The sequence below is a fragment of the Schistocerca americana genome, chromosome 4 (genome assembly GCF_021461395.2).
Source record: "Schistocerca americana isolate TAMUIC-IGC-003095 chromosome 4, iqSchAmer2.1, whole genome shotgun sequence".
In the NCBI taxonomy this organism is placed as follows: domain Eukaryota; kingdom Metazoa; phylum Arthropoda; class Insecta; order Orthoptera; family Acrididae; genus Schistocerca; species Schistocerca americana.
In genome coordinates, this window is record NC_060122.1 from 823,437,255 (window position 1) to 823,456,505 (window position 19,251).

At 45.3% G+C, this 19,251-nt stretch overlaps 1 protein-coding gene across 1 annotated transcript in view; it reads left to right on the forward strand.

Moving 5' to 3' along the window:
* LOC124613832 (titin homolog) overlaps positions 1 to 19,251 on the forward strand; it is a 1,109,199-nt gene that overhangs the window by 1,012,122 nt on the left and 77,826 nt on the right. Inside the window, exon 32 of the mRNA XM_047142555.1 lies at positions 6,601 to 6,763. Within this exon, the coding sequence (XP_046998511.1) occupies positions 6,601 to 6,763 (163 nt within the window). The remainder of the gene's footprint in view (positions 1 to 6,600; positions 6,764 to 19,251) is intronic.

Sequence of the window (19,251 nt, forward strand, 5' to 3'; positions counted from 1 at the left end):
CAGCAGCGCGATTCCTGACTGAAGGGCCTAGAACCGCTCGGCCACAACGGCGGGTATCATCGTAATCAACGTTCACCTCTTACATCAGTGGCGTGTTAAGAAACGCGTTTTCGACTGCGGTTATTCAAACTGGAGACGTTACTCCAGTCACACAAACTTTTACCACTGGTGAACGTGAGCAGTTCTATGGTGATTCATAAGCGCTGTCCGCGTTGTCCTGCTAGTCGACAGTGGTCCTTGTTTGCTGCTCGATATCATTCCTTCCTTTACGCATATCGGCAGCTTGGCATGCTTTGCCATCTGTGTAATTTCGACCCTAAATGTTTGGAACTCCTATTGCAATTACATGTCCTACTGGAATTAGGACAGTGCGTAAAACAAACATAATGGTGCCTACCTGTGGTTTGTTACATTACTCGTACCTCCGTTCACTTTCAGTATGATACACAGATACGAAAGCACAGAAGTGCATTACAAGTATCTGTTGTTTGTACATTAACTAGGGCCTACATGTTATTCACGCTTCATGCGACGCTACCACTTGCACGTGAGACCACAGTGCTCACACTTTCATCTTCGCCACCACCGACGCCTTGACTTTTAGCTACTACTCGTACTCCTCTTGTCGACTTGTTTTAGGGAGGAGTAGGTCTCAAATTCCCATCAGGCTCTCCATATTAGGTTTTTCCTCATGGTTGCTCTAAATCGATTAAGACGAATGTGGTGCTCTTTCCTTCGAAGAAAGACACGGTCGATTTTCATCCCCACACTTGTCCTATAGGAGGTTGGACAGCGTCTATAATGACTTCGAAGTCGACCGCCGTGTATGCATCTCTGACAGTACTGTGAAAAAGAAGGACGGATAATTAGGGTTTAACTTCCCGTCGACAATGAGGTCACTACAGTGTGGCGATCCGACCTATTGGGGGCCGCTACGCGTCAGGATGCTGCGAAAGAGGCCTTTACGCTGGGGCGCACAGTGAAACAATGGTGGCATTAACAAGTGTTTATCTCCAGCAGCAATGCACAGTATGGCGGCCGCCCAGCGAGCGTGCCAGCGCAGCCGGCTCCGGAACGTGCTGATGCCCCCGTGGTGTGTGTGACATCCGTTGCCCCGGGTCGTGGGCAGCTGCTACCCGGCGAAGAAACGGGCCTCCGGAGTTTGGCCGGCTATGTACCTCGCGCTTACTCGTGGTCCCCATGTCTGCGGTTGGGTGTGACAGCCGACTCTAGAAGCAAGAAACTGAGCAGCAAGGCACACTGGTCACCCACCAGGGGTCGATGGCGCCTAGGCGGCTGGCAGGCGGCGAGGTCGGCCGAAATCCCTGAGACTTCACACCAGCCTCTCACATCCCAAGTCCAGGTCTGCTACTCTGTAGGTTTGGCATGACTCGGGCCGGAATTGGACAAATTGGTCAGAGGACAGGCAGCCAGCAGAACCCCATCACGAAGTGTTAGTCGTGGTTTCTCTGAAACTCAACAGACCATCATTTTCTTTAGCTCGAGATGCAGACAGAATGGTGGTACGACTGAATACCTTGAACCTCTAGCCTCGATCATTTGTACACTTACTGCTTCCCTTCTGAAATACTCCTACTGGGGAAAGAGGGGGGGGGGGGCGACAGGGGACAAGCTCTACACCGACCATCTGTTGCTAGGCTCGGTCATATTTGCAATGAAATCTGCGAGATTTCGGCAGCACGCAAGATGTTACTTCGCCCTGGGTTATACTGTGTTGCAGTGTTAGCTGTTCTGCACACTCCGCCCGAGGCCCGTGTCTCAAACTCGTCCGCCAGGAGTCCGACGTAATGTCGACAGTGCTACCCAGTGGCTTACTCGATTAGCACACCAACCGAGCTGGCCTCTATTGCCTGGCAGAAGCCGGAATAAGATTTTAGAATATTTTACAACTCGCGTGCCGAACTTTTCGTTGCGCAGCAAAACACAGAGCATGAGCGCGGATTGAGAAGGGATTAGAAAGGATATCACTTGTGTTCTTTTCTATCAAGCAACGCCGGCATTTGCTTATGTGATTTAGAGAAACCACGAAAATTTTTAATCTGAATTTCGTGACATGGTGTAACCTCCCTCCTACTAATCGGCCTATCCTGCTTGCGATATAAAATATGACCGTGGATCGCGTGTATGCACAATGGTTTTTTTTCTAATTGTATAAGTCTATCTTTCCCGAAGAAGTGATTCCGATGAGTAGGAGGAAAGTGTACAACCGACCCTTCTCATGGAAAGTCTACTAAAATTAAAAGTAATTAAACCGAACAGAGCTATAATTTGGAAAATGAAAGTTATTTTGTGCATTCACTCACGGACAACACTGGACACAAAAGGGATACCACTGATCATGAATCCAAAAGTTACACTAATGAACGAAAAGGAAGTAATTAACGGCCACCAGCCCACTAGGGCAATTTACATCCAAAATCCTGTACAAGATGATGGAAAAGAAAAACATGCATTATTAAACACTGACGTGACAACTGAAGGTTGTCAAGTTTTTTGACACTAATTTTAAGTGAGTATATAATCATAAATAAAACTGAGAAGTCACTCTTACGTTATGTTTGGCATTAAATTTTGAAAAAGGCAATCGAGTAATGATTTGAAAATATGCAGTTAAACTGTATGTTAGTACTGAACTTCGTTACGTGAAGAATGACTTCCACTGACGTCAGCATAACGTCATCAAAGAAATTTAGAAAAAAGCAAGCACTTTTTACTTTGCCGTACTTATTTTGCAAATTGGATTTGATATTATTGTCTGAACAACTGTACCTTTTTTTACTGACTTGAACAGAATTAAAATTGCTAGAATACGTACCAAACCAAACAGCCATGTGCTCCAAGCTATATGCAAAATAAATGAAATATCTGCACTCTTAATTTGTGCATTTGTTTAGATTTTGATTTTTTCCAATGATTGATTCTCAAACTTGAAAAATGAAATTGCTTTACTTTAGTCATATACTGAAGCCTCTGTTGTACAACAATTTATTGTAAGTAGACTGAGGCTAAAATTATTAAAAGAGAATTTATTCATTAATAAACTTGCTGTAACTATTCAGTTTGTTTCTTATGAGACTGAGTTAGCATATTAGGGGAAAAAAAGGAACAAGGACCCTGCTTGGTAACAATGTCTGGGGGCAATGAGGACACAATAGCCCTGAGTGTAACTGATTATTACTTAAATAAATCTTATCAATCAAATCACATTCAGTGGTGCTGCTGGGTTAGCCGTTAATACTTTCTACCAATGAACAGTCTTACTTCAGTGCTGTGCATACGACGAAACTCGGAGCCGACGACGAAACTGTGTTGCTGGAACTGCTGCTGTTGTTGAAGACGGTAGCATATTGTGGGGCCAGGGCTAATTATAGGAACGGGCAATCGTAATTAATACAACCTCTTCCGCCCGTCCACTGTCCGCACTCCTGCTCTACACATCTGACCGGAGCGCGTACATGATGCCGCCGAAATGGTGCTCTCTACTGCGAGAGCGTTAACACCACACTCCCGCACACTACAAGCGCTGGAACCCGTCTCTTTCTCTCTCCTCGCGCTCTGCACAACTCCCTACCCAAAGCTTTTAAAGCGCACAAGCCCTGCTATTATCGTTGCTAGTCGATGCAAATAACAATTCCTTTGGCTTTTTCGCAGAGCTTATAAGTTCCACAGTAAAACGCAGATAAATACAATGAAACGTCAACAGACCTCTACCTAAATGTGCACATACAGTGAAGCAATGTCATTACTTATAAAGGAAAGTACTTAAATTACAAATATTTATATACAATTCAAAAAACATTATATAACGGTAGCAGGTGTCATGCATCCTGCAATTTCGGTGTTACAAGGGATCTGAACCGTCGCTCCCTGGTGCCTTACCTCTGTGCCGTCTCCCGCTCGGTGCCTTTTTTGATAACAACTGTTCTCAACGTCTTTATTTGTTCCTATATAAGTTATCTTAAATAAAATTTGTCAGTGTAAATGTCAAATTAGTCCAGTTTAACATTAATTAATTTTTACATGTTTGTCTAGGAAGCTTCTTACGCTGTTGCAACTAAACCATTACCAACAAATTTTTGGGAACAAGATGCTGCTTAAACCTATGTTAGTATACTGTGAGATACACAGAGATGAGCCAAAACATTACGTTACTGCCCACTGTGATACTGAACGCCACCTGATGGCATCACCAGCACGTGACTCACAGGGGAAAGTACGTAGGCGGGGCAGTGATGAATGGAGAATCGTTTAGTGACAATATGGCCGGAGATAAGGAAATCACTGACATTAGCAACTTTCAAAAAGGGCAGATGGTTGTGGCCCAGCACCTGGGAAAGCGCATCTCGAAAATAGCGATGCTAGTCAGTTGTTCGCGTGCTGCTTCCGTGAGCTCTATGAAAAGTGCTTGAAGGACTAAGAAATCTCGAATAGGCGATGAGGCGTTGGACATCCACGGATCACCACAGAACATGGAGGTCGGAGGCTTGCACATTCCGTAGAGCAGGATAGTCGGCGATCTGTGACACATTCGGCGACAGAGCACAGCACCGGTGCAGGCGCCAGTGTGTCACAGATGACCATTCAGTGCGCATTTTTGAACACGGAACCCTTCAGCACGCGATGTCTGTGTGGTCTCATGTCGACTCTAAGGTCATCGAGATCGGACCTGCATCAACACAAACACGCTGCCTGCTCAGGTGAATCACATTTATTGTTGTAGCCAGTCGACAGTCATCTCCAGATAAGCCAGGTCAAAGTTGTAGAGGCCACAAGGGGCAGAATTATGATATGGGGGTGGGGGGGGGCATTAACCGTGACTCCCAGAAGACCTGTTGTAGTAATCCACAGCAGCTGTGGACTATATGGACTTTACTGCGAACTACCTGCATTCCTCCACACTCGATGTCTCCCCCGATGGCGATAGTTTTTTCCAGCAGGATAACTGCCCGTGTCTCGAGATACATCTTCCAGCAGGATAACAATCTGTGCCGCAAGGTGCACTACAGTGAAGTGACCTAGACGTTTTAGCCACCAAATTTGCCTGACGTGAACCCTGTGGAACATATACTACTGGCCATTAAAATTGCTACACCAAGAAGAAATGCAGATGATAAATGGGTATTTATTGGACAAATATATTATACTAGAAGTGACTGGCATATTGTGACGAGCCAGTTGGTCGGCCACCATTGACCAGACGTTCTCAATTGGTGAGAGATCTGGAGAATGTGCTGGCCAGGGCACCAGTCGAACATTTTCTGTATCCAGAAAGGCCCGTACAGGACCTGCAACATGCGGTCGAGCATTATCCTACTGAAATGTGGGGGTTCGCAGGGTTCGAATGAAGGGTAGAGCCACGGGTCGTAACACATCTGAAATGTAATGTCCACTGTTCAAAGTGCCGTCAATGCGAACAAGAGGTGACCGAGACGTGTAACCAATGGCACCCCATACCATCACGCCGGGTGATACGCTAGTATGGCGATGACGAATACACGCTTCCAATGTCCGTTCACCGCGATGTTGCCAAACAGGGATGCGACCATTATGATACTGTAAACAGAACCTGTATTCATCCGAAACAATGATGTTTTCCCATTCGTGCGCCCAGGTTCGTCGTTGAGCACACCATCGCAAGCGCTCCTGTCTGTGATGATGCAGTGTCAAGGGTAACCGCATCCATGGTCTCCGAGCTGATAGTCCATGCTGCTGCAAACGTCGTCGAACTGTTCGTGCAGATGTTTGTTGTCTTGCAATCGTCCCCATCTGTTGACTCGGGGATCGAGACGTGGCTGCACGATCCGTTACGTTACAGCCATGCGGATAAGATACCTGTCATTTCGACTGCTAGTGATACGAGGCCGTTGGGATCCAGCACGGCGTTCCATATTACCCTCCTGAACCCACCGATTTCACATTCTGCCAACAGTCATTAGATATCGACCAACCCGAGCAGCAATATCGCGATACAATAAACCGCAATCGCTATAGCGTAGAATCCGACCTTTATCAAAGTCGGAAACGTGATGGTACGCATTTCTCCTCCTTACAGGAGGCATCACAACGTTTCACCAGGCAACGCCGGTCAACTGCTGCTTGTCTATGAGAAATCGGTTTGGAAACTTTCCTCATGTCAGCACGTTGTAGGTGTCGCCACCGGCGCCAACCTTGTGTGAATGCTCTGAAAAGCAAATCATTTGCCTATCACAGCATCTTCTTCCTGTCGGTTAATTTTCGCGTCTGTACCACGTCATCTTCGTGGTGTAGCAGTTTTAGTGGCCAGTAGTGTATCTAGAACGCCATCGGGTGCCAGCAGCGGGTCGCAAAACACGGGCTCCTACGTTACGAGAACTGCGAGACCTGTGCGCAGTTACGTGGCGCCACATGTCTGCGGAGACTTAATGACTTGTCGAGTACGATCCACGCGGAATCGCTGCTGTGTTTCGTTCCAAAGTTGCAGCAGTGTCCGTAATGTTTTGGCTCATCCGCGCACACCCGCTCGCGGCGTGCTAGCCGGCGCATTGTCAGTGCAGTGAGGAGAGCTCACGTGTGCACGTGTGTGTGTGTGTGTTTGTGCAGGGCCGGGAGCTGTCGGCGGGCGGCAGGCTGAGCATCGAGACGGCGGGCGGCGAGTCTCGGCTGACGCTGTCGCGCATCACGGCCGACGACAGCGGCAAGTACGTCGTGTGCGTGGCCAACGCGCTCGGAGAGGACTGCCACTACGCCTCGCTCGCCGTGGAAGGTAAGGGACCGCCTGCGCCGCTCACCACGCACTCACACCTCGCCGCTTACATTTCCAGCCTCGAATTTGTTCCTTAGCAGCTGTTTCTTTCACGTCCACGTGCTTTTTCCACAAGCACACGTCTGTGAGCTACTCGCAAGGTTGAATATACCTTCTCCGGCTCAAAATAAGCATTTGACATGAAACATGCGTTTGTCTCGTCCTCAAAGACGTCTTCACATCGCGCAAAGTCTTTCTCGCTCTTCGATCGTGAAACATTTTACACGATATCATGCTCGGAGGGAGGAAACGTTTACAGGCGCAGCTGGATCACTTCACAGCGCTGCTACACTCACGAAATACACTGGTGTCCAAAATTAAAGCAACAAAGGGAAATTTTGCAAGGCTGAGTTTATTTTGCCTCAAAACAGTATAAACAGTATAGTAAAGTAGAAACAATATAAACAATACATAAGGTAATCAACTGCAGCATTCGAGACGGTAGATAATAATGTTCTTCGTTTTTTCCAACTTAACGGACTTACACACACATTCCGGCAACTGGTTAATGTGCCCAGTTTGGGACGCCTGTCGGGACGAATCCAATGATATGTAACAGTAAGGTCTTTGAAGGTCAACGAAGGTCAAAAACGTCGCATGAACGTCCATTTACAGAAGGTGATGACCATTGGTATCAGTGCGGTGCTGCAATCTTCTTGTCATGGATTGCGTGGTATTCCTTGTCACTTCGACACTTTTCAAATCACATGCTCTGACAATCCCTCTCGTATATCGTGCAAATAGTAAACATTCGCCGAATACGGCGCATCAGTCTAGCGCGCCACTGACATGTAAACACCATTCCACGGTTTCGCAATACAACACTAATTGGAACAGTAAGACTACTATCGTCGAATCAAGTGAATGTGAATAATGTATTCCTTCGAAGAACAAGTCGATATGCTTCTCCTTTACGGAGAATGCCAATGAAATTCAGTGAGAGCTAGAGACATGCGGTGAAAGATATCCTCAACGTACTCACCCTACACATCGTACATTTAAATATGTGTATGATAAAATAAGAATAACTGGATCTTTAACACATTGGAAACATATCCGGCAAAGGAAAGTTGCTAACGAGGAAACGGAAATTGGTATTCTTGTCACTGTGGTTCGAGATCCTTGTGTTAGTTCGCGTCAGACGGCAGGAGAATCGGGCATGAGCCAGAGTAGTGTTGCTCATGTTCTGCATCGCAATAAATATACCATATCAGTCTCCACCAAGAATTAACTGGTACGGATTGTATGTGTCGCATTGAATTCTGCCGATGGGCTCAACTTCAGATTCAGAGGGATGACACATTTATTAATTTGATTTTATTTACTGAAGAGGCTACATTCACGAATCGTACTGTTACACATCATTGGATTCGTCTCGATAGCCACTATCAGAAAATAAGTACCGAACTATAGCGTCCCATAAAAAAAAAAAAAAAAAAAAAAAAAAAAAAAAAACGTTGACCTTCATATTTCTGAAGCGACTCCACCTAGGAACAAAAGACCAACGTTGTCGCATGCAACTTTTGTCCCACAAACTTCTCAATTCCTATCACACTTTCGGAGTTATTCTATATGGCATTAGTTAGCGACTCGCCCTGTATACTGAAGTCGCTTGCGCTATTTTCCAGTCGCTCGGGACTTTGTACTGGGTGAGGGATTCACGATAAATGCAAGCTAGCCAGGAGGTCAGTGTCGCAGAGAGATTCCAAATCTTTCAGTTATTTCTCTACGCCAGGTATGCTTATTTCTATGTCGTCTGTCCGATGATCAAATGACAGCATGTTTGTACGGTTCTCCTGTGTGAACGATTCCATGAACGTGAAATTACATTAGCGTGGTTATGTTCTTGTTTCAACATTTTATACGGTGTAATTTGTGTGATCTAGTTGTCCAAAGTCTTGGTACTGTGAACCAACAGTCCATCTGCACTCTGAGGGAAATTCCGCAGCGTACTTAGTAATATTAAATTTCTTATATGAGTTTCTTCATCCTGAAGGAAGCGTGAGCTGTGTACATAAAGTGAAAACGTACCGCGCGTGATCCACCCTAACGACAAGAGAGCGCCAGATGTCCGGAGGTCACGCTTGTTATCACACAGATGCCCTGCCCGTGTTTGTATTTACTGACCCGATACACGTCGCACGAATGAGTCATTCGCGTTGTCAGCACAGTGGGAAGTGAAAACGTAGCCTCTACGATGCACCAACTGTTCCCTCAGTCTGTATTTCTCATTTTAATTCCAAACTGTATAGTACGTACGAAGCGCACGACTTAAGAGCGAAGTGCACTCTTGTCGTTTCGCAACAGAGGACGACATACTACTTGAAAGTTGCTCACATCCTCGCCAGTTCGAACTGTAGCCCGTGCCTCACTTCCACCTTAGGGAACAATGCTCTTAGTAAGTAATTCTTCTAGTTTTTCAGTTTCTCTGCCCATCTGCGTCTCCTTTCTAGACATGTCTACAGCGTAACACATTATCTACAATTTCATATTACCGCAAAGACTCTCTGTTTCGATTCTACGCCTACCGTTCCAGCTTAAGGAAACAAACTTTTGCCCGTAGTACCCTGTCAAAACATCGTTACGACGTACTGGGATGTGAATAAGTTCCAAAACTAGCAGGCCTCGAATTATACCTTTTATTCGAAGCTGACTGGTACCTACAGCTTGAAATTATTATAATAAAATTACCTGAGACCGTCTTCAAACCCAGGAAGTGGTGCAAACAGCAGTACTAGCCTAGCTGCGTGTTTGTCACTGTCGAGGAGATTCTGAAAATACCACAGGAACTTCATTTGTTCCTTTTGTCCTTTTTCTGCTTTTAGACCTTCTATGGTAGCATGGACACAACTTAATCATTTTATTTTAAAAGCTTGCCTGAAAGCCACTCCCCTCCCCTTCGGCGAACAGTCCGAATCCAGACATATGGGGATGAATTGTTGTCTACTGGCGACGAATGACAATGACACGATTTTTATGCAGAGATTACTGCCAGCGACTATGCTTCTTGTATCGTCAGTACATCAAAGAACCAGATAAGACACCCACACAGACATGCCTGCACAACTGACAGGAACGAGACGTGGATTTAAGGGCAGCGCGGATGTGTCGATGCGCAGAATCAGCTTTGGGAAGTGACGAAGCGGGAAGACTGGCAGGCGGTCACCCACAAGCACTTCACGCTGGCGAAGTGGATGTTCTGGCAGTCGGTAGTTGTCGTAGCTGAGTTACGATACCGCAATCGTCTCCAGCTGTCTTTTTAAGCGGCGTTGCCTTCGCACTACCGCCATGCAGCATACTTAGTCAATGCCTGCTCCAACAGCTGCTCGTTCTTCGTGTTTTGCTGTCACTGCCGATAATTATCCGTGAACTGAATAACGCAACAGCCTATTTTGGGGTCGCTATGAGGACATAACATAAGAAATGACGATTAAGACGAAATTTTGTTACTAAGGACAACCAAGACTACGTTCATCAATGACCATCGTATATAGGTTTACAATATATGAGCAGTTTTATTTTCGGGTAAGACTTATTATACTTCACGAACGCAATACTGAGGTTTTTAACTATTTTTTCAATAATTTTTTTTCTATAAATTAAGATTTAGATTCAATACGATGGTGCCCAAAGACATTGCACCTCTTCATGACACAATGTGGCAGTTCTGTAGTACAGGTTCTGTAATATCTGTGAACTCGAGCGAGTAGCAGAGAAATTTGGAAAAAAATTCAGAGAGAAGAAATGAAAACTTCGAAGTTTGCTGGTGATATTGTGAATTGTCAGAGGCGACGGAGGAGTATGGATAGTGTCTCGAATATGTTTTAGAAGACAAATATCAACAAAAGTAAAAGAAGGGTAATTGAATGTATTCGAGTTAAACCAGGCAATTCTGAAGAAATGTATTAGGAAATTGGACACTAGAAGCAGTAGATGACTGTTGCCGCTTGGGCACGAAACAACTGACTGACAATAGCAGGAAAGTCGTTTCTGAAAACGAGAAATTTGCTAATATCGAATGCAAATTTGGATGTTAGCCAGTATTTCCCGAAGGTATTTCTCTGGAGTGAAGCCCGTACAGAAGCGAAACGTAGAGCTTAAACTGTTCGGGCAAGTAGAGATTAGAGGCTTTTAAAGCATGGTACTACAGAATAATGCTGAAGGTAGATCGCGTAACTAATGAGAAGAATATGAATCAAACTGGAGAGGAGATACACGTGTAGTTCAACTTGACTAAAAGAAGGGATCGGTTGCTAGGACACGTCGTGAGGAGTAAAAGAGTAGCCACTTTGGTAATGGAGGGAAGAATGGGCGTTCAGAGGGTGACCGAGACTTGACTACAGCAGGTGGAGATGGAAGCAGTTACGCTCAAACGTAGCCACTGGCGCAGGATAGGCTAACGCGTACAGCTGCGTGTAACCAGTCGCCGGAATGAAGGCCTCATAAACAGTGATACCTGAGTCGTTAGTCCGACCAGACTGCTGCTTAGCAGTAACACTGCAGTTCTGAAGAACGCAAAGCGAATTTCAGACGTTACTGTGTCAAAAGCGTCCAAATCTGCGGACAAACGTAGGTATGTTTCTTTTTAACCGAAATTTGTGTACAGAAATAATCAACATTCTCTCTAGTACAGAAATGTATAATACAGGCTTGAGAACTACCGTTATTGAAACGTATTTGACGGTTATGAATATACGCAAGGCTCTGACGCTATTACGGCCTTCACTTCCCGACCACACGAAGCGACAGGTCCGTCACAGCTCGCGAGTCACTTCCTGTGCAAATGGATGGCCCAGTTGCGCGCTGTGCTACATTACCGAGACTCGAAGCGCCGACACGTGTTGTCTGTGCCGTTGCTGGATCTCGCGTGTTGTTAGCAAGCATGCCGATATCGTCTCGCGAGATCACTTATTTCATTTAGATTTCGTGAGAGAGCTCGAAAAAGAAATCCAGTCTGAATCGTTACTATTAGCCAGGATACGGAAGAAGAGACCGAACTGGTAGCGCGCAGATCCCAGTGAGCGTCACAAAACGGATTTCTTTATTCATATACCACAGAGAACAGTTTTCGAAGATTTGTTGTATTCATAAATACAACTTTACAGAAATAATCAAACAGTAAAAACAGAAATTTTTCCAAAGAAAATTCCGCACTGGCTGTCTCAATGATTTTTATTAAATCTGCGACTGGTTTGGCACCAATTATCGACGCATCCTCAGGCAGTATACGCTATTTACAACATGCTAACGTTGAACATTGCCCTGTAGCACTCCCCACCATTCACGTCCAATATACCGTCATCTGGTGAAAGCGGTAGTTAAAATTACAATTTTTTTTTAATTTTTAAATGCTGGGAGCGGCAATGACCGTGCAAGCTGAGAGGAGCCGCGCGGCAGCGGGCACGGCCTGACTGACTGGCCGAAAGCCGGAGTGCACTCCATTTTTAAATTTTAACTACCGCTTTCACCAGATGACGGTATCTTGCACGTGAATGGTGGGGAGTGGCTACAGGGCGATGTTCAACGTTAGCATGTTATAGACAGCGTATATTGCCTGAGGATGCACCGATGTTGTTGTTGTTGTTGTGGTCTTCAGTCCTGAGACTGGTTTGATGCAGCTCTCCATGCTACTCTATCCTGTGAAAGCTTCTTCATCTCCCAGTACCTACTGCAACCTACATCCTTCTGAATCTGCTTAGTGTATTCATCTCTTGGTCTCCCTCTACGATTTTTACCCTCCACGCTGCCCTCCAATGCTAAATTTGTGATCCCTTGATCACTCAAAACATGTCCTACCAACCGATCCCTTCTTCTAGTCAAGTTGTGCCACAAACTTCTCTTCTCCCCAATCCTATTCAATACCTCCTCATTAGTTACGTGATCTACCCACCTTATCTTCAGCATTCTTCTGTAGCACCACATTTCGAAAGCTTCTATTCTCTTCTTGTCCAAACTATTTATCGTCCATGTTTCACTTCCGTACATGGCTACACTCCATACAAATACTTTCAGAAACGACTTCCTGACACTTAAATCTATACTCGATGTTAACAAATTTCTCTTCTTCAGAAACGATTTCCTTGGCATTGCCAGTCTACATTTTATATCCTCTCTACTTCGACCATCATCAGTTATTTTACTCCCTAAATAGCAAAACTCCTTTACTACTTTAAGTGTCTCATTTCCTAATCTAATCCCCTCAGCATCACCCGATTTAATTTGACTACATTCCATTACCCTCGTTTTGCTTTTGTTGATGTTCATCTTATATCCTCCTTTCAAGACACTGTCCATTCCGTTCAACTGCTCTTCCAAGTCCTTTGCTGTCTCTGACAGCACCGATGCACCGATAAGTGGAGCGGAACCGATCGCAGATTTAATAAAAATCATTGATACAGCCAGTGCGGAATTTTCTTTGGAAAAATGTCGAAGTTTGACTGTGGTTGCCCGCCCTACAAAACAACATATTAAAAACAGAAATACACGCGCGGCAGTTTAATGACGAAATAGTCCCATTGAGATCTACGGTTAGCAGGTCGAATTCGCAATCCGTCTCTTGTACATCACACAAGTCAGTATAAACATGTTATCGCCTGCTCAAGTTCTACAAATTCATGCGTCTGTTGATGGCTCGTGCAATTCGTCAAGCACAATCAGCGGACTTAGCCGAAAATTGTCGCACAAACTGATTCACCTATAGTTATACGACAATCATTTTCTCATTTTATGATTATGTCTGTATATCGCAGCTTTCTCACAATGTAATCCTTTTTAAAAATAACTACTATACACTGATGAGCGAAAACGTTATGCTCGCAGCTGGCGCTAATGGTACGTGACGCCGTAAGAGAAGTATATGAGCGGAGCAGAGACGAATGGGGAATCATTCTAGCGACGAGAAGAGGCGCAAATGCGGAAATCCGCTAATTTAAGCGACTTTGGCAAGAGCGAGTATGCAGTGTCCCTGTGCCTGGGAGCGAGCACCTCTGAAACAGCGAAACTGGTCGGCCGTTCGCGTGTTACTGTCGTGAGCATCTGTGGACAGTTGTTGAAGAATGCTGAGCAGGCAACAAGAAGTTGAACGTCTGTACCTCATCGCAGAACGTAGGGATCGGAGGCTTGCCCGCCCTCTGCAGCGAGACAGGCTGTGATCTGTGGCAGACCTGACGGCAGAGCACAGTGCTAGCGCAGTCGCAGGTGCTATGGAGCACACCCATCAGTACACAGTGCTGAACATGGTCTTCTGCAGCAGAGGACCGCTACGTGTTCCCACGTTGACCAAACAATATCGTCAATTATGATTACAGTGGGGACGGGATCATCGAGATTGAACCGCGGATCGATGGTATCATGCCGCCTGGTCCGAAGAACCCCGTTTGTTGTTAAACCAGGTCGAAGGCCGTGTCCAGATACGCTGCCATCCAAGCGAACGACTGTTTGAAGCATGCAGCGCGTCGCGGACGCAGGGGACATTCAGCTGGGTTTCCATGGGGGTTGCGGTAATAATCGAAGGCACCATCACAGTTGTCGACTGCATGAACATTATTAAGGACCACCTGTAGCCCCTTATACTTGATGTCTTCCCCAACAGCGATGGCATCTTCCAGCAGGATAACTCTGCGTGTCACAAGGACAGAATCGTGCTGCAGTGGTTTGAGGAGCATGATAGTGAACTGATGTTGATGTCTTGGCCAACATATTTGGCTTGTCTGAATCCGATGAAACCCAACTGGGACGCTATTGGGCGCCAGGCTCCGCGCCCACAAACCAGCCGCCCCTAAATTACGGGATGTGTGTGACCTGTGCAGAGGTCTCTCACGCCACAAACCTCTCTCGAAACCTATCAGGTACTTGTCGAATCCATGCCACGCAGAATCATTGCTGGATTGCGTTCCAGAAGTGGACAAACACACTTTAAAGTAGGTGGTCAATATGTTTTGGCTCATCTGTGTACTTTTCAGAATCGTTGGGCTATTGAAATCATTAAAACGACTTATGTAATAAGTTTATTAAATGTCGATCGGCATTAACGTATACTCTCGTATTCTATAAGCATAATAAAAAAAACATTATTGAAATTCGATAGATCAAGAAATTTCGCGTCTGGCTTTCTTAATAGATTGCTTCAACGAATATTATGCAATTGATATTTTTTTCTATAAAATGTGGACGCAAATTCAACGGTTTCGAGTTTTAAACTAGTTGAGCCATGCTGGTTGGATGCACGCATCGTCAGATTGCGCATCTCCGAGAACAGACTTATAGTCTTGAGCAGATCTGAGACAGCTGAAGCTGCTAGTTCCACTTATCGTTCCGACTGCAAAGACTCTTAACATACATTTGTCTCTAACCATTGAAAAGGAGTTTGTCGCAGAGGCTAAAAGCGAACGTAGTGACAACTACGAACAAGGGCTATTCGAAAAGTAAGGTCCGATCGCGCGCGAAATCGAAACCACTATGAAAATCCGACAAATCTTTGCACAGACGTTTTGGACAGTGGCTCTGGTACGCATCAAATAGCATCAAATCGCTCTTTTCAAATCTGAGCGCACTGTGAACGAGTAAAGGTGCCTAGAACAACAGTCTCTCCCACCAAGTACGAGGGTCGGCTGAGAGATTTCGCCCCAAGTTATGCAGCCCACCTAACATAACCGCCACGCACGTCCTTCTTCATGGCAATTCTCAGCCGCACTCTGCAGGGGCAGCGAAGACGCCTCTGTAGCCTTTTCGATGAGAAGTGTTCGATCACGCACGACACAATCATAATTGGCTCGTCCTGAATATCATCTCTGTTCACACGAAACGCTGGATATGAAGACAACACTTGGGCACAGACAGCGCGCCATAGACCAGTGGAGAGAATTGTCGGAAAGCACGGGTGGCTGCCTTCTATGACGAGGGTGTTGGAAAGCTGGTGTTACGCTACAATAAATGTCTAAGTCGGAGCGGCGAATATGCAGAGAAGTAGCTGAAAGGTGTAGCTAAGTCTTGTAAATAAAACATGTTTTACTTTTATAGTCTCTGTAACGTCAGCGATCGGACCTTACTTTCCGAACAGTCCTCGTACAAGGAGGGCAATAGAACGAGCCAGGAATGTGATTGCTCTCTAGTACTCACATTTACATCGAAAATTCTAGAACATTTGCAGAGTTTTTCTCCTCAGCTGTTTACGTATTTGACGTATTCAGAATTTGGTAGAACACCTATTAAAGAAGTTTTGTGATCCCCTGACCATAGGACGAACGTTAGAAAATTATACACTAGTATATAATTGTCCACCACTTTCTATCGCAAAACTGCTACATTCACAGCTAAAACTAGTCTATGCCACAACCAGAGGACGTCAGTGAGAATCCCGCAGTAATGCGACTAGTTACTACTTCTGTTTAGCAAATATTTGCTGTAATCACTTTTAATTCTGGAACTGACCGAAATGGAATAGTTTTCGAGTAGGACGTCAGATTTTTTGATTGATGGATGTAATATTATTCTGACGAGTTTGTGACCACTACAATCAGCCAAAATACAGTAAAAAAGAATATATCAGAACCCCGCCTCAGCAACTCCGCATACGACACACCAAAGCTACGAGTCTGGGCCGGCCGGGGTGGCCGAGCGGTTCTAGGCGCTACGGTCTGGTACCGCGGGACCGCTACGGTCGCAGGTTCGAATCCTGCCTCGGGCATGGATGTGTGTGATGTCCTTAGGTTAATTAGGTTTAAGTAGTTCTAAGTACTAGGGGACTGATGACCTCAGAAGTTAAGTCCCATAGTGCTCAGAGCCATTTACGAGTCAGGATTATCAGATAATTGCTGTGCATTTTGAATTTCGAGAACTTTTATTCATTATTATTAGCCACAGGAGCATAAAGTAAGGCTATGAGATGTACAATCGAACGAGACACTGTGCTGAACATATCCTGAGAAATACGGCACCGGATATTGCTCGCTAAGAAGAATCTTTATGGTCGTCTGGTGGGGTGATTATTGTTTGTGTTATACGGAAAAATTCGAGACATCGTTAGCAGTACTTTTAGATTACTGTTACTCATAGATCACGCTTTCAACAGCATAATCTGTGTGTTTAGATTTTTTTTTTTTTTTTTGCCGCTCTTGGGGCTTTCCGCGAGGTATGATTGTCCACGTCGTGTTAAAAGTTCGTCAGCTTGGCAACTACATCTTTGTATTTTCCTCGTCTCGCTCCACATATTGATGATAATAAAGAAAATTCGGTCTACTGACATCATCACTTGTTTCAGTGCTGTATGTAGGTAACCGAGATGGATCCGAAAATAAAGTTGTACTCATCTGCGGAAAGCGTACCGCCTGGCCGCATTCTGGTGCAGCCGCGGTCAGCTTGATTATCTTCCAGAGGGCCGCAACTGTCAGTACAGGAATAACTCCGGCCCGCGGCCAGGGTGTATTCGCGGAAGCCGAGATTCGCGCCGCCTGGCTGGCTGGCTGGCGACCCACCGGTGGGCAGCAGGCAGCAGGCAGCAGGCAGCAGGGGGCCGGCGCCTCCAGGTGCAGCGCCAGAGTGCGCCGGCGGCGTCCAGTTCGTCCACCAAGAGTTGACCATAGCGGGTCTTGCGTATGGTCACGTCAGCTGTCATAGCAAAAAATATTCAGTACTCATTTCAGAAATATTTTCGTCGACAGATGCCAAGACAGTAGGTAATTTCTAAATTATTACACTTATTATGCATTGAAATATACGTTTGTGACGCGAGAAGCCTATGAAGATATGAGTCCGCACATGAACTTTCAGATACAAAACTTTATTTTAACAGCGATTCTTTTCACTGTTTTCAAGCGATTCTCTACAACCATTCTCCACGATGCCGGATGATCGCTGTGGGTCAGCAAATGATGTTTTCCAGCTCTTGATTTAGCTGTAGTTGTTGCTTCGCCTGTCCACTTCAAAAGCCTGCCAGCAGTCGACTTGGCCAGCTTTAGAAGGGTTCGGATGTCCTTGGTGGGTCTGTTACTCAGGTGACACCGAATGAACAGTCCACGTTCGGAATCACTTGCGTTGTCCTGCCTGACCCACCCTGCTGTTACCGCTTCTCTTTTGGCAGCACAGTGCTACCCGCCTCCTTCTATACCGGCAGGTCCACCTTTCGATACATCTAGTGTTCAGTTCCTCCTCATTACGTAGGGGTCTCCGAATACTTTCGATCCGCTTAGTTCTCGCACTCTCGCTTGCTGTCCCTTACAACGTGACATTAGCTTTCAGGTCTTTGTAATATGTTAAGACGTGATAGTCACGTGCTATCTACACTGGACCAACTGTATTTGATGGGGCGCGGACCCAGCGTTCTGTGTGTGTGCGGGGGGAGGGGGGGGGGGGGGTATGCGGGGGGGGGGGGGGTTAAGGGGCCGGAGGTTGACAGTTTATCTACGTCTGCATCCTCCAAGTACTACAACTGGTTGTGGTCCCTGCTGGTAACGAGTGGCAGATTCCTACGATTTTAATAGTAACAGAAAAGTATATAAAATATTTTAATGTAACAGTAATTCTTTACATCAATCCTTAAAGCATCGCTTTAGTGTGTTGTTGTTGTGGTCTTCTGTCCTGAGACTGATTTGATGCAGCTCTCCATGCTACTCTATGCTGTGCAAGCTGCTTCATCTCCCAGTACCTACTGCAACCTACATCCTTCTGAATCTACTTAGTTTATTCATCTCTTGGTCTCCCTCTACGATTTTTACCCTCCACGCTGCCCTCCAATACTACATAGGTGATCCCTTGATCCTCTTTACTAAGACTTGCAGTAGATTGCAGTTCAGGGAAATACGTCATTTGAAAAGCATTCGTCCGTAAATTTGAGAAGTATATGTGTCTTACGATTTGATTTAAGAAGTGTAACAGCAACGTATTCGCACAGGTTTGACAGCGTCGAAATGCGATATAAAATCGAAGTGTGCGCTCACCACTACCATAATTTTGCGAGGTGCCGGGGCTAGCAGTGTATTTAACACTAAATTCTTCTAGAATCTTCATATGTACATGATGCTCTAAGCCCCCCCCCCCCTATTCTAACTCCGACTTTTGCTGTTCCACATGGATTAAGAAGAAACGCGAACTGACTGTAATCGACCCTGCAAGTGGAGTAGAAAAGAGTTTGGCACCTGCAATAATTTAATTTGATAAATAAGTTAAATAAAGGAAAGTTTCATTAACGTAGTGTGAAATGATAGGGTTGCTCTACCGATTAACAGAATGAAAATTCTGTCCAAAATAACAATATGATTTATTAGGACTAAACTCAAAATAATAAACAAAACACATGAAACATTTACAATACATCAAATTGGCTCAAATTGGATACTCAAATAAATGCTGTGATGGTGAAGTTGTCCCTAAACTACATTGTGACATTTATGACGAACTGGTATGTGGAGCCAATTCCTTGCAACGCAAATCTTAAGAGAAACACACAGCCAACC